The following is a 14,941-nucleotide window of genomic DNA, read 5'->3' as shown; positions in this document are numbered from 1 at the left end:
AGAGACTTCTCTTGATATTGGCAGGGTTGCTGGACCAGACAGTGCAGTTTCCAGAGCTCTGAACACAGGGTACCATCAGCACTATTGAGGGCTTGCACTGTAATCCAGTTGGTATCTGAGTGAATTGAAATCTGATAAGCTCTTTAGATAACTACAGTGAGAGATAGTTGGAAGAGGGGACGGGGTAGCAAGCAGAGGACAGTGGGAGGGCCGAAGTGAAAGAGGCAAAGGCAGACAAACAGTTTACATCATTATTCCAGAAAGATCCGCAGCTGGCTCGTCTGCCAGGGGCTGTCGGTGTTGCTCTATTTAAGTGCGCAGGCATAAGAGCCAGCAGTTTTCTGAGTGCTGCTAAGGCCCAGACACAAAATGGACATCACCATCCAGCATCCATGGTCCCGTCGCTCCTTCTGGCCATCCTTCTTATCCAGCCGAGTCTTTGACCAGCACTTTGGGGAGCCCATCTCTGAGACCGACGTGATTCCCTCACTGTACTACCCACGGCCTTTCTTTCAGCGCTGGCCAAGCTGGGTGGAGAGTGGCCTTTCTGAGGTGAGCTGGAAACCTTTGCGGTCCTTTTTTGTGTGACTTTTTTAACTTTTAAAGTTAAAAGGAACTTTTTTCCTCTGACTTTTTTTGTGGTTAATTAAGTTTGTAACATTAGAATGACTGTAGTTGAAAGAATGTCTAATTTGTTAAGTCACTATTGCAAAAAAAATAACTGGGTGACCAGGACCCTGACGCAAAGTGGAGGGGCTTGTATGTATCAACCTGAAGGGTTTTAATCTGTGATAACGGCTGACTGTACATTCTTCTGGCTCAATAACGACTAATAAATAATTTATGGATCATTTTTATGGTAACGCTTTACAATAAGGTTCATTAGTTAACATTAGTTAACTACCTTAGTTAACATGAGCTATAAGAATGAACAATACATCTTCAGTATTTATTCTTCTTAGTTAATATTAATTTCAACATTTACTAATACGTCATTAAAATCAAAGGTTGTATTTGTTAACATTAGTTAATGCACCATGAACTAACATGAACACACAATGAACAGCTGTATTTTTATTAACTAACATTAAAAAAGATTAATAAATACTGTAACAAATGTATTGCTCATTGTCAGTTCATGTTAGTAAATACATTAACTAATGTTAACTAATGAACCTTATTGTAAAATGTAACCATTTTTATTGTGTTATTTTAAGACATGAAGTTCCTTTAAATTTGTTATTCTCTGTGTCCATATCTGTTTTATACAGACAGAGAGGAGCATTATTTAGAAATATAGCTTTTAATATAGTTTCTTTTTTTTTTTAAGCATAAGCTGCGCTAGCTATTGTTTTCTAAACTATGTTATAAACATTTTAAACATTTCTTCCATGATGATAGTCTGGCACTGTATCTTTAAAAAGCCACACTGAAGCATAGCTGTTATATTTTGCTGATTAAAAACAAAACAAAATAAAATTGAAATTTAATTGGGCTATTTAGTTATCTCACAAAAACTGACAAGAATTTTTCAGGTCATATTTCACCCTAAATGCAAATTTCTGCATAAAGAAAGTGAAGCCTGTCTGTGGAGCTATTAAGATTTTTACATTGGTGATACTGTAATATTGTAATGTGGAAAATAAAACATCTGAAAAATATACAGTATATATATTATATATTTAATTTGAGGTGCTTTTTTTAAATAATTGGGAACATTAGATTAGCCAAGACAAATGATTAAATTTGTGTCTTTAATTGTTTCCTTAGATGAAAATGGAAAAAGATCGTTTCGTACTAAATCTGGATGTCAAACACTTTTCACCAGAGGAGCTGTCAGTGAAAATGAATGGAGATTTCATTGAAATTCACGCTAAACATGAGGATCGTCAGGTAGAAACTTACTATAGAACATAAACACTGAGCTGCGACACTATACCTAAACCTGTGCCATGTGACTGGCTTTTTTGTTCAAATCCACATGTCATCACCAAGATCACTGGCCTTGTGCCACAAGTAAACATTGAGTTAAACATAGTGAAAGATGGACCATTGGTTATCACCTGCTCATAACGATGTTGTGCTTTCCTTTCAGGACGATCACGGTTTTGTCTCCCGAGAGTTTACAAGAAAATACCGTGTCCCTGCTGGTGTGGATCCAGCCTCTGTCACTTCTTCCCTGTCTTCAGAGGGTGTTCTGATAGTGACAGCCCCACGCAAGCACTCGGACGGCCTGGAGCGCACCATTCCTATCACCCGTGATGACAAGCCCACCCTGACTGGGCCTCAGAAGAAGTAAAGCTGCTAGACTTCCATGTTTCAACTTTATGTCCCTTGTCTTCCCCTGTCCCTATGTGCTCCTGCTAAATTACAAGGGAATAACTTATTAGCCCAACATTAATGACAGGCCAAATGGTTATGATGTCTTTGCTAAGGCAGCCAGAGAAAAACACAAAAACAAACAGATATTAGGCTGAAGCTCCATCAACAGCAAAACTGTAAACTCAGTCTCAAAATGATGAATGCTACTTAAACGATTTTCATAGAAATACAGTTTTACAATAAAGTATTGTCTGCTGCTGATGCCACCAAACAAAGAGGCTTTTGTATATCTTGCAGGCTTGACTGCAAGACAAAGTATTTGAGAGTAGGAGGAGTTTTTGTCCTTGGATTTCTTTTTTACAACAAAGACAAACAGGCAATAATAGGTCATTGTGTTAAACTGAGATGACAAAAACAAAACAAAAATCATTATGTGTGATTCACTGCACACTGTCATTGTCCTATTTAAAAGGGTGAGCAAAATATTTATTCTGTTAATCAATGTACGTTCAAATTATTTGTTACATCCAGATATCATAATGGGGTTTTTGTTGTTGTTGTTTGAAGTAAAGTTTATTTTTGATTTAATGATGGATTCAGGACCAGAGTATACATACTGTATAAAGGCCAATTCACACCGCACAGACAGACACCAACAAACAAGATTGCTGGGTTTAGTCTGATCAGTGTGTTAACCTTGAATTGGCCTTAAGGGGATGTGGAAAAGTTCTTGAAAAGTGACAGTATTTAATTGTTTTGACCTGATTTGTGAGTGTTGAGGCAGTTTATGAATGGTTGATGGCACATCCGTGGCCATTGCTTCACATTTTAAAGGTACACTATGTAACTTTTGGTCCTCTAGCTGTTAAAAAAACAAAACTCGCATGCATTTTGCGGAAGAAACATTGTTTTGATTGTGCTTCGGCTCTGCGTGACTGTGCGGATTAATATGACCCTTCACAATAGATAAAGCTTTACAACTCTGTTAGAGAGCAGTTTATCTGTTCAATAAAATACCTTAATAAAAACGCCATATCCGCGTCGCTTTTACAGCATTTCAAATCCCTTAGTTCTCGCCATCTCCAACAAATCCCAATGTTGATTCTGGTTTTATTATGAGCTTTGTTGCGTTCTCTTTTTGCCAACAGACTCTCCTCTGTTCTGCGTTTTTTTGTTTTTTTTAGGAGTGATTCTCCAGAGGTTGGAGATTCAGCTGCTCCATGTCAACCTTTCTCGCTCAGTGACAACTAACCTATGCCACTCCCACACCATACATGCGTCAAAGAAGCCAGAGGAACTTTTCTCTATTTACAGATATGGCGAGACACGCATGGGCGAGTGGCGTATGTACGCAATTTCCCGCACAAACCATCTTGAGAGGTCTAAAACAATAGGCTTACCATAGTGAATCGGGGTAAGACAAAAAAAAAAAAAAAGTGTTTTGGAAGAAGGATTGATGATATATTATTTAAATGTTCAACAAAAAATAATTACATAGTGTACCCTTAAACTTTCTCATGACAATATAGCAGGAGCAGAGCTTTAAGACCTAGGCTCAAATGGGGTTCTAAACCTCTTTCAAATAAAAATAAATAAATAAAGATAAAATAATGGTATATAATGTTAAACAGCATGAATAGCAGGTACGTGGTGACATATTGCCAAGAACAGGTGTTAAACTGCAAAAAAATTATAGTCCTATGTGCTGGGAATGAAAGCATATTAATGTTTTGAAAGCATGGTGTCTATAAGGTCAAATGTCTCTTGATTTCCCAAAAAATATTTGACAATGAGATGTGAGCTGGGTGTTTGTGCATGTGAATAAGTGCCAAGAATTTACATTGTTTGCAGTCACTGAGGCTATTTGGTTTCTTAGCAATGGCTCACTTATTCAACAACGGTAAAGCTGCTAATACCAAACTATATCAGTCATTTTTTGATATGGAAAACTAATATAAGCAGGCTCTGACGAGGATGTAGAAAAACATTATTTTTTCCTCATATATATCCTCTTCAATAAAGCAAATGCCTAAACTACTGTATTATCCCCAATATGAGGTATAATTGAGAAGGAGCTTTTAAAAACATGGCTTTGCACTGTTTACTGCTTACATTCCTTATTAATCACAGCTAACACACTGAATTAACTTATTAACATCATGAATTATTAATTAATAAAAATCATGGACTTTGGTCAAAACCAGTGTGACTGCACTTATTTTTTATTTTCAACAAACTATATGACAAAATATTAGTCATCAGGGGTTTCAACCCCCAATCCAGATAATAATGATATCTAGAGAGCACAGCTGATGTATGCAATATACAATTCAGTGGAAGCAAATGATATCCAAATTGCTGAATTAAACACTTGAGATTTAAATGAATTCACTCAAATATTTTAAAAATAGAAAAGAAAAGAAAATCATTGATAAGAATAATCTTGGTAGACTTTGGAACTGATATGAGAAAGAAACAAAAATTCTCATGACTGGTCATCTTTTTTTACACAGTAACACAGTTATAGGTCAATGTCAATAACCTCAAAATGATCAAATATTGGATAATTTATCAGTCTGGTAGTTATTTGATATGCCACTAAAAATACAGTATGTGTTGAAATTTTAAACTCATTTTAAACTCAAGTATAGGTGCTTGTTGAAATTATTGACTTTTCACCAGATGAATTGAGGTGAATAAGCAAGTGCAATATAATTAAGAAGCAAAAAAATCTAACCTCAAAATTATTGAACATTAATCATCATGGGTTATGTATAACATGATAATACATGAAAATAATGGATCACTCACAGAAGTCAGTGATATTGAAGCTGATTTAATTTTGTAAGCAGGATTCCTCTGCCAAAGGCTTCAGTGTGTCTCTGTTATCCGCGCTGAGGCTCAGAAGTCTCCTCTGTCTTTTCTTTTCTATGTTGAGGGCCTGTGAAGTCCAGTCTGTAGCAGGAGTTTGGCACACACTTAGTGTGTGGAGGGTTCAGTTCTGGTTGGTGGCCAGGGAAGCTTCTTGACTCTCTCTTTGGTGCTGATAAAGTGGAAATACCAAGGTCTTTACATAAGCATTATTATTTAATATAAATTTAAATAAATAAATAAATAATAAAATATATTTAAGAAAACCTACTTGTGTAAATCGGCTGAACATCAGGTTTCTTATAGCTGGAATAATATGTGGTTTCAAAATAGTGAGAGAACTGTGAGGGGGAATAAATTCAGGGTTATTTCACTGTTGAGCACAAAACTCGTATTTGGACAATTACAGGGTTAGTTCACCCAAAAATGAAAATTCTGTCATTAATTACTCACCCTTATGTTGTTCCAAACCCGTAAGACTTTTGTTCATCTTTGGAACACAATTGAAGATCTTTTTGATGAAATCCATTGACAGCTACACAACTACCACTTTGACACATCAAAAAGTTCATAAATAGATTGTAAAATTAATCCATATGATTTGAGCGGTTTAGTCCAAATTATCTGAAGAGACTTGATCGCTTTATATGATGAACAGATTTAATTTAGGCTTCGATTCACATGTAAACATTTGTCAGTGAACATAAACAGAAGCTCAATCGAACCTGCTTGACCCACGAGAATGAACCTCATTGGTTCTTGCTGAAGCTCAAACGGTGCTGCGTAACACATGAGAATGAACCTCATTGGTTCTTGCAGAAGCTCAAACGTGCTGCGTAACACGAGAATGAACCTCATTGGTTCTTGCATGTCAAGCGAACATGCTTGAGCTTGTAGCAAAGCCTCATAAGGGGTTGATTATTTATATTGTGATTGACCTATGTATTGGTAGTCATTATAATGTCTTCATGCGATGTTGTTTTTACGTGCATAGGTCTTAAACTCTGTAACGAACTCTCGCGAGATTCAGAGGGTGACCTCGCATAGCTCAACAACACGTCATCCTATAGAGTATATGGGGAGCGAACAGACCGCCATGGGGCGGCGATTGTTTGCAAGTTTATATCAAACCCCGGGATTTTTGAGTGGACTAGAGTTTGGGACCGAAATATGTTAGTGGATTTTTTATCTGTCTCATTGTGGAGCTTGCCGTTTTTTGGATTGGATGGCTCACCTTTGAGGATTTAAAACAGACACGGTCTTCACAAAGCTGCTCACGGACTTTATCTGCCTTATCGGTGAGACTGATTCAAACTTTGCATCAACATGCTGGACTGAAAAACTATTTGCCCTCACGTCTGCACTCATGTGAAAACACACACATGCTGGGTTTATTTTGTCTTTGTAAGTTTTATAAATCTGTTATGTACACTTCAGAACTATTTTGCCTCCTTTATTTACTTCCTTAAAAAGATCTATTATTTCTCTTGATATAAAATTCTCAGTATATGGGAAGTACTACATAGTGCTGGCCCGTACGGGGAAGTTCTATTGTTTTACTTTAATGGATTTGTTCGTTAAATTGTCATAAAGGAGGAAATAGAGAGTAACACACAAATGTCAATTGTTCAAGATGCTACTTGTATCAACAACCAAGTTGCATCGACTCCCAGTAATAATGCTGACAAAGTGGTGGATACTGCTGGGTTAACACCTAATATAGATTTCTCGACTGGTCCATTTGTTACAAGACACAATCCTACTGCTGAAGTAACATCCATGTTGAGTTCTCTTTACATTTCTGATGTTGATGAAGTTGATGATGTAGAGAAAGATGAATGTGATGTTAATGACATGCAAATTATGAAAGCAGATTTAGACAAAATTAAGGTGGATTTATTGGCTCTTGGTAATAGAGAACAGGCGGGGGAACATGATTTCAAACAATCTGTGGAGACTGCACTAAATAGAGAAACAAGTTTTCGTGATGCCGTGGACGCCAGCTTGGCAGAGTTGGATGAATATTTCCAGAAATCTCTGTAGAAGTGGGAAAGAGTGGTGGTTGACTGTTTTCTGAGGAGAGATGAGAGGTTTTTACACTCCAGTTTCTTCCCTGTCATCTGTTGATGCTCCTAAAACCCCAATTCCAGCCACTAGAGTCAAACAACCCCCCAGAAAATCTATCAATGTTACGTATGATGTTTCATCTGTTGATACGCAACTTAATACTGTGTATAACCCTACAGCTGTTTCTTCATTTTGTGCCCAGCCATCGATTCGTCTGGAATTTCCCACCTTGTAAGACTGCTGATGTACTCACCTTCATTGAACAGTGTGAAAACTACTTGGAAATCTGACCGCTTCCTAGTTTAGAGCTCATTGGGACCCTGAGCACAGTGTTGTGTGGTCCTGCTCTGAGCTGGTGGAAAGCTGAGAAAAGGAAGGTCTCCGATTGGCAATCCTTTAAAAAACCATTCAGGACAGCATTTCTACCTGAGGATTACATCAATGATGTGGAAGATAAGCTGAGATCGATGGTTCAACAACCTGGACAACATTTGAGGGATTTTGCTTATGATTTTCGGGCCCTTTGTCTGAATGACACGAGATGCACACAAAAAGGTAAGATCCATGTGCAGTTTAATGGGGTAATCCATAATCATAAACCAGCCAGGCAAAGGGTCAAAAAAATCTATACAAAGACAGTCCAAAAACAAGAGACAAAACAGGAATGTAACTCAGATGTGCAATCAGACATCAAACAAGGACTCCATGACAATAACTGAAACAGACAGGGTATAAATAGACAGATACAAAAAATGTGAGTGGGAACAGCTGTGTGCAATGATCAGTGATGAGTTCAGACAAAGGATTATGGGAAATGCAGTTCATGAAGTGGTGGTGACGGTATTGGGAAGAGACCTCTAGTGGACACCCAGGGTACACCAACCAGACACTGTGACACTGAAGTGGAAATCAGATATCTCAGAGGATGAAATAGTGAGTCGTGTCCTGAATAACATTAACCCCAGGGTGGCAGGATGTCTCAGAGGCACAGTGAGGATGATTGAACAGTTGGTGGGTTCCATGGTGGAAAAGAACTGCATGGGGGCTTAAGACTACTGGAAAAAGGTTGACAGTTATAACAGCAAAGAAAAGACTGATAAGAAACAACCTGAACGTAGTACTTCAAAACATCTGGCTGGACTGAACATAGTACAACCTCACCCAGTGTCATCAGTCTTGTTGATCCCTGTGACGGTAAAGAATAAAGTTGCTGACACAGGAAGTACATTTACTTTGATGCAAGAAAGTCTGTGGAGATCATTAGGAGGAGACGTGTTGTGGTGTTCGGCTGGACATCCACAACGTTTCATATTGGTTGATGGACAAGTGCATCAAGTGACTGATCAAAAGCATCAGTTATAAGTGGCATAATCAGGTATGTCGATTGAACAGGTATATGAAAGTATAATACGTATAATATTCACCTGGCCAAAACAGATATGGCCTGAAAACTGATGAAGGTTATTATACCTTCTTACCAGATCAGGGAGTGCTCCAGGGACTTCTAACATTGCTGCTGATGAAACCGTCATCCAAACTGTCACTACAAACCCTACCTATGCCCTACCTCCTTCCTGGGAACCTCCATTCAAACCACTGATATCTGAAGATGCACTAGTACTGGATTTAGATAAACCTGAGGAGCTGCAGAAGCTGATGGCTTCGTGTTATCTGACACAATGGCAATTAAATCCAGAGCCTGTTGGGTATCTCTCTTCAAGAAACATATAATTGAAAATCATGTAGACCAAATGCTCAAAGACAATTTCATTGAGCCCTCCTTCTCGCCTTGGACCTCCCCTGTCGTCCTGGTCCCCAAAACTGATAGTTCGTACCGGTTCTTTGTGGACTACAGGAAAATAAACAGTAAAACAGTACCGGATACTTATCCAATGAAATCATTCACGACATCCTTGGGTCCTTGGAAGGCGCAACCTTGTTTACTGCCTTAGATCTGCAGTCTGGCTATTGGCAGGTAGAGATGGAGGAAGAGAGTAAAGCCAAAACAGCTTTTATTACAACCAAAGGGCTATTTCAATTTCGGGTTATGCCTTATGGTCTCTGAAATGCAGCCGCCACTTTCCAGAGACTCATGGAAAAGTTTTTGGCAGAGCTGAGAGGACAGTTCTGTTTCGTGTACATCAACGATATAATAATTTACTCCAAATCATTGGAATAACACATCAGTCTTAATAAAATTCTCCAAAGAAAGGCCAACCTTACCCTCAACATGAAGAAATGCCATTTCTTCAAAAGACAACTCAAATTCCTGTAAAATTCTCAGTATACTACGGGAAGTGTTACAAGCTTCCATTTACCACAACTGATGTGTGAGTTGATGAATGTTAATGTGAATAAAAGCCTCAATTCAATCTGTTCATCATATAAAGTGATTGTGTCTCTTCAGAAAATTTGGACTAAATCGCTTAATTCATTTGGATTAGTTTTACGATCTCTTCATGAACTTTTTGAAGCGTCAAAGTGGTAGTTTGCTTAGCTGTCAACAGAGGAGCAGAAAACTCTCAGATTTCATCAAAAAGATCTTAATTTGTGTTCCAAAGATGAACGAAAGGCTCATGGGTTTGGAACGACATGAGGATGAATAATTCATGACAAAATATAAAAAGATAGTACAAGCAGACTTTCACATCCAAAAACATTCGTTTTAAAATGATTAAACAATCGATGTTCAATGTTCAAAATGAAGGCGAAAATGATGTGGCCTTTTTGTGATTAAAAAATGTTAGTGGAACATCTTCATATCTTTTATGATTAACCACACCTGTGGTAACAACTCATTTCTGAGAAATGCTCTTGGTTTTATATTTATCTAAAGCAATGAAATCCAAACATTTTAAATGTGACTTAGGTGAATATGTTGGTTTCACAGACAGGACAGGATTATGCCTTAGTTCTATTAGGACATTGAAGTAGCTTTTATAAATATGTGCCTTAAAGACACATTACTGATGTGCATCTTGATACAAAACAATAACACTGACTTATTTTTTGATATGTCAGTGCAAGTTGCTTTAAGTTAAATCAGCTCAAACATTAATTTTAGTCTGGGACTAGGCACCTTGTCTGTGAAACCGGGGGTACGTGTTTTTACCCAACAAAACCAACCTGGTGAGGAAGGGGGCGTCGTAACGCCCCAGTACGGCGAGTGTCAAACCTCTCTTCAGACCAGTTACCAATGAGGGTGGCATTTGAATAAGAGTCTTCTTTCGTTGAGCATCGCCAACCGTACTGGTTGAATTTGGCCTCATCAGTGAAATCACACCAGACCTCAGATTGTCCAGAAGCCCGAAGCATGTGATGAAAAGCAGGGCTGTTTTTTATCCATGGAAACTCCATGTTTATATTGGACAATGTTATATCTTAGAATAGAGCCGCTTAATTTTGAGAAATAAAAAAGGTAAACGTTGTTTTTAACAAACTGCAACCACAACAATATAAAAAATGCCCAATAAATAGTCAACTGTTTTGTTAACATTAATCAAAACGAAATATTTTTCTGCTAAGTGATTTTGTAGGCTACATAGTAAGTTAGCTACATACTTTTACGGAAAGCAACATTTTTCGCCATTTTTAAACTCATTTGAAGTCTAATAATGTTCACTAATAATGTTCTTTCTTGTCATAGACTACTTTTTATAATAAGTAACTTAGCCTAATACATTTCTAATACAACTTTTAAAGGAATGATACAATAATTCTTATCAGTAGGCTAACTTCACCCTAGAACACCCACATTGCATATTTGTGGAAGTCGTTCATTAACGTACCAGTACGGCGCATTACATTTTATTTACTAAGTTTGAAGTGAAATCATTTGAATTATTTGTGAAGATGCACTCACCTTGCTAAGAACGCCAAGCTGTCATTGGTCTCCGTGGAAACGCACATGACGCAACCAGAGCCGTTACGACACTCGCATAGACTTCCATATGAATTGAGGAATGCGGAAGGAAGGAACCCGTGTCGTGGAGCACGGCGCAACCAAATAGTTCCAAACAATCCATTAAACTCCATTCATTTCATTTATTGTTTCTCAAGTGCGCTGGTTGGTAAATTTATGAAATTACTGCTTTTTTAACGCATTAGTTGACCTCCCAGGAATATAGTCATTAATTATATTCTATGTAGCGCGTTATAGGTAATGTTTATCGTTTGATAATAGTTAGCTAACGTGAGCAACACTTAAATAGCTAACGTTACTGTACCATAACCAGATGCTAGGTGTCATGTTTTTAAGTTTTATTGAGTCTTTCTGCAATCTTTCTCTCCCTGTAGGAGGTCGCATGAGTTTCTCTGAAGACTGCATCAACGAATAACTTATCTAGCCCCTCACTGGATATATTATATCGTTGAATGCAATTGGCAACCTCGTTGTTTTTTAACACAATGTTTTTTGTTTCTTTTGCAGGGGTAAAAATTAATATTTGCTTGCATTCATTAGTATTCACTTATCGTGTGCACTTTATGTGAGTATCATAAAATAACATTAGGGTGTGAGTAATTTAAAAGTAACATTTAACATGTTTTGTGACAGCTCTGGATGCAACTATGCTAGTAACCAAATACTGTACCTGCTGCTAAAGACTATCAAGATCATTAAAGGCAGATGCAATCATTTCCTGGTTGAGTAATAATTGATTTTCTCTTTAGGCCTATTTCTCATTCAGAACTTTCCTTACCAAAACATCAGGTGATACTAAGAAACACTGATCACATGCAAGAGAAGCAGCCAAGTAGCAGCAGCTCAGTTTTATTCAAACTATTGCATCAATAAGCATTTACAGTCTACAGTCACTGTTCTGTATGTTTTCCTCATCTGAATAGTTGAGTAGCGTAGAGATAACAAATGTGCAGAGTGGAATCAAGAATCATGTTTATATTCCAGACGAAGCATCGCACAATCCTAATAGCAGTAGAAGTCCCATTTCTGAAAAGAAAAAAAGAATATAAATGAATCTTACAGGTCCCTTCATGTATTTGTTTGTGCGACAATTTTGTTTTTGTTGATCATAAACAAATTCAGATACGCACATCAGTCTTGACCTCAACCTCAGCAGGTATTAAAACATGCGTCTCTTCAACAACACTGCTGGGGAAGAATCCCAGACGAGCCTCCTGCTCTCCATAATACGACCCTTGGACCTTCACAAACAGTTATCTTCTGTTACACTTTGTGTCTTCTTTTTCAGAGGGGAAAGCATTTGTTTTTGCACACATTACAAGACAATCGTGGATTTGAATACTGTGATTAAAATATTGCGATGGTTGCAATTCAGATCGGCCTTGTTATAGGCTATACTGTACTTACACTACCAGCCCAGAAGAGGTTCCCACGGTCTTTCAGCATGGCATACACATAGACAGACTGGCCTTGCTGGATGGGAATGAAGCGACAGTCTTGCGGGTAATAATCCTGCAGAGCTCTAGCGATGAGAATGGGATCTGTGAATACACAACCAGATGTGCAGTTGACACAATGTCCTACAGTCAGTGTGACATGCTCTTTTTAAAACTATTCACTGTAAAAAAAAATTATGATCAAATCATGGCAACTGGTGGTTTTCTGTTACTGGTTTTCTGGTGGTAAAATGTTCTATTATGTTAACTCATCAAAATAATTTAAGCAATTTCATCTTTTTTTCTATAAGTTAAACAAGATTCAACTCAATTTTTCAGGTCAGTTTAATATATTTTAAGTTAATTATACTTAATAAAAATTTAAGGCAACAACTGAACTTACATTTTTAAGTTGAAATAGTTTAAAAATAATAATACATTTTGGAATACTTATTGTTTTATCATTTAACTATTAATTATTGTTCTGCATGTAGTTTCTTGGACCTCATATTAACTGGGAGATTAAATACTTGTTCTTTGAAAATTCATTTTTAGAATTATTTAAGTAAACATGAAAAGAAGAAAAACTGAAAAAAAAATATATATACATATTTACACATATAAATAACACATAAACTATAACAAAATGCAAAGGAAATAAATATGTCCATATTATTTGTCAACTATAAAATTAGAGAATAAACCAAATCGTTTTTTTAAGTCTTTTTCTTTTTTCTTGTGCACAACTGGCCTACATAAAAATGTAACGGAATATATTCAAAGTTACGGTAACAATTTATTGATTATTTTTAGGCAATATAATAGTTATTATCTTATTATTTATAACAGTATTTATTCATCTTTTTAACATTAGTTAATAAATGTTCATTGTTAGTTCATGATAGCAGGTCCATTATGTATTAAAAAACTCTTGATTGTATTAATGTACTGGTAAATGTTGAAATGAACATTTAACTATAGGATTAGTAAAGTATTTTTCATTGTCAGTTCATGTTAACTAATAAGTGCAACCCTAATGTAAAGTGTTACCAAAGTTACTTATGCTGAAATGCAACATACATTTATTTATTTTTTTATCTAAAATTTGCTGGTTAGCATTACTCACGGCTACACTCTGAATCGGCGCATAGCTTCTTGTCCGAGAGATTTGGCATCTGCCTGCCGGCCTGAGAAGCCAATGGCAGGAGGCCACACAGCACCAGGAGAAGAGTCCAGTTAGTACGTTTCTCCATCTCTGTGTGTCTGATTCTTAGTTTGTCTGAACAGGACTAAAGTTCAAGTGGGAGGGGCCCAGTTGAGGCCAAGCCCCTCCCCTTTTCAGAAGGTAGACTATAAAAATGCAGTAACACTCAGATTAACTGTATTTACTTACATAGTACACAAGTGATTTAACTTATTTTTTACTGAACAATTTAAGGACAAAATGACTCACTGCAAACATAATTATCTAGTTAACAAGGTTTTCTTGTCTTACATAAGTCAAGATTCGGAGCAGGGCCCATTGCTGTAACTAGCTTCATTCAGGCTCTGCAAGAGAAAAATATGAAGTATAGAAAACAGGAAGCATTGCTGCAAGTTTCACAGGCTCTCGCTTGTGTAAATATTACTAATCCTATCTGACTCCACACTCAGTTCATTGTTACTATAGTGAGGGACACAGCCAGGCCACAGGTCCCATAGCGCCAAGTTTCAGAGACTGAGGCCTTCGCCAGGGTTTGAACAACCCATCCTTTCACAGTGGCAAAAATCAACACTCACTTTGATTCAAAACATTCCTTATGGTCTCTCTGAGCCATTTCTTTATGTGGATCACCTTAGAATATCATAATCAATCCAACAAAGCTCAATTTAAATTAGCTTTATGTGATTCTTGATCATCTCCATTCATTAATAACTGGCAGCTGGTTTGCCTGCAACAGTATGAAGTTGTGTAACGAAGTGGGTGACTTTAACCACAAAGTGGCAGCACTGAGCAGATTACCTAACAGCCCCTGAATGGCTTCTTTTATGCTGAGAATTTCTACATCTGACACTGGAAATTACGAATACTTAACTTTCATATACAACGTTTTAGATAGAGGACGGTTTCGTAACATTATTATAAAATTATCTTTGAAGACTAAAGCATTTTATATTTCTACTTTTTTTAGTTTAGAGATTAATTGCAAGTCATTAAAGTTTTAAAACTGAATTCTTATTTGATAATAATTTTTTAATGGTTCATATAAAGAGATATAGAAAATATTTAATAAAACAATTGTAAATCTATACACATTTAGATCAAAAACTGAAATAAGTGACG

General features: G+C 36.9%; 3 protein-coding genes across 5 annotated transcripts; 1 reads left to right on the top strand and 2 right to left on the bottom strand.

Moving 5' to 3' along the window:
* cryabb (crystallin, alpha B, b) lies at window positions 1-11,896 on the top strand. Of its 3 annotated transcripts, none has more exons than XM_084414636.1 (4): window positions 1-552; window positions 1,771-1,893; window positions 2,096-2,295; window positions 3,507-3,902. In XM_084414636.1, exons 1-4 carry the CDS (start codon window positions 370-372, stop codon window positions 3,571-3,573), a joined length of 573 nt encoding a protein of 190 aa, XP_084270762.1. In that variant the 5' UTR covers window positions 1-369; the 3' UTR covers window positions 3,574-3,902. The 3 variants fall into 3 exon arrangements, with proteins under 3 accessions (XP_084270762.1, XP_084270763.1, XP_084270761.1); XM_084414637.1 differs by lacking the exon at window positions 3,507-3,902 and adding an exon at window positions 11,690-11,896 and having other exon boundaries at window positions 41-552; XM_084414635.1 differs by lacking the exon at window positions 3,507-3,902 and adding an exon at window positions 7,463-10,394 and having other exon boundaries at window positions 46-552.
* On the bottom strand, window positions 4,528-10,617 carry cfap68 (cilia and flagella associated protein 68; the record flags this gene model as incomplete). Its single annotated transcript, XM_084414638.1, has 3 exons — window positions 4,528-5,365; window positions 5,465-5,534; window positions 10,387-10,617. The coding sequence occupies 3 exons, from the start codon at window positions 10,615-10,617 to the stop codon at window positions 5,208-5,210; spliced, it is 459 nt and encodes a 152-aa protein (XP_084270764.1). The 3' UTR covers window positions 4,528-5,207.
* On the bottom strand, window positions 11,729-14,237 carry mia (MIA SH3 domain containing). Its single transcript, XM_084414639.1, has 4 exons — window positions 13,745-14,237; window positions 12,590-12,723; window positions 12,313-12,423; window positions 11,729-12,208 (listed from the first exon to the last, which is right to left on the bottom strand). The coding sequence occupies exons 1-4, from the start codon at window positions 13,869-13,871 to the stop codon at window positions 12,185-12,187; spliced, it is 396 nt and encodes a 131-aa protein (XP_084270765.1). The 5' UTR covers window positions 13,872-14,237; the 3' UTR covers window positions 11,729-12,184.
* Window positions 14,238-14,941: the final 704 nt, after the last annotated feature.

Source organism: Rutilus rutilus, assembly GCF_951802725.1.
Source record: "Rutilus rutilus genome assembly, chromosome: 7".
Lineage (NCBI taxonomy): Eukaryota > Metazoa > Chordata > Actinopteri > Cypriniformes > Leuciscidae > Rutilus > Rutilus rutilus.
This window is presented reverse-complemented; position numbering and strand designations above follow the sequence as displayed.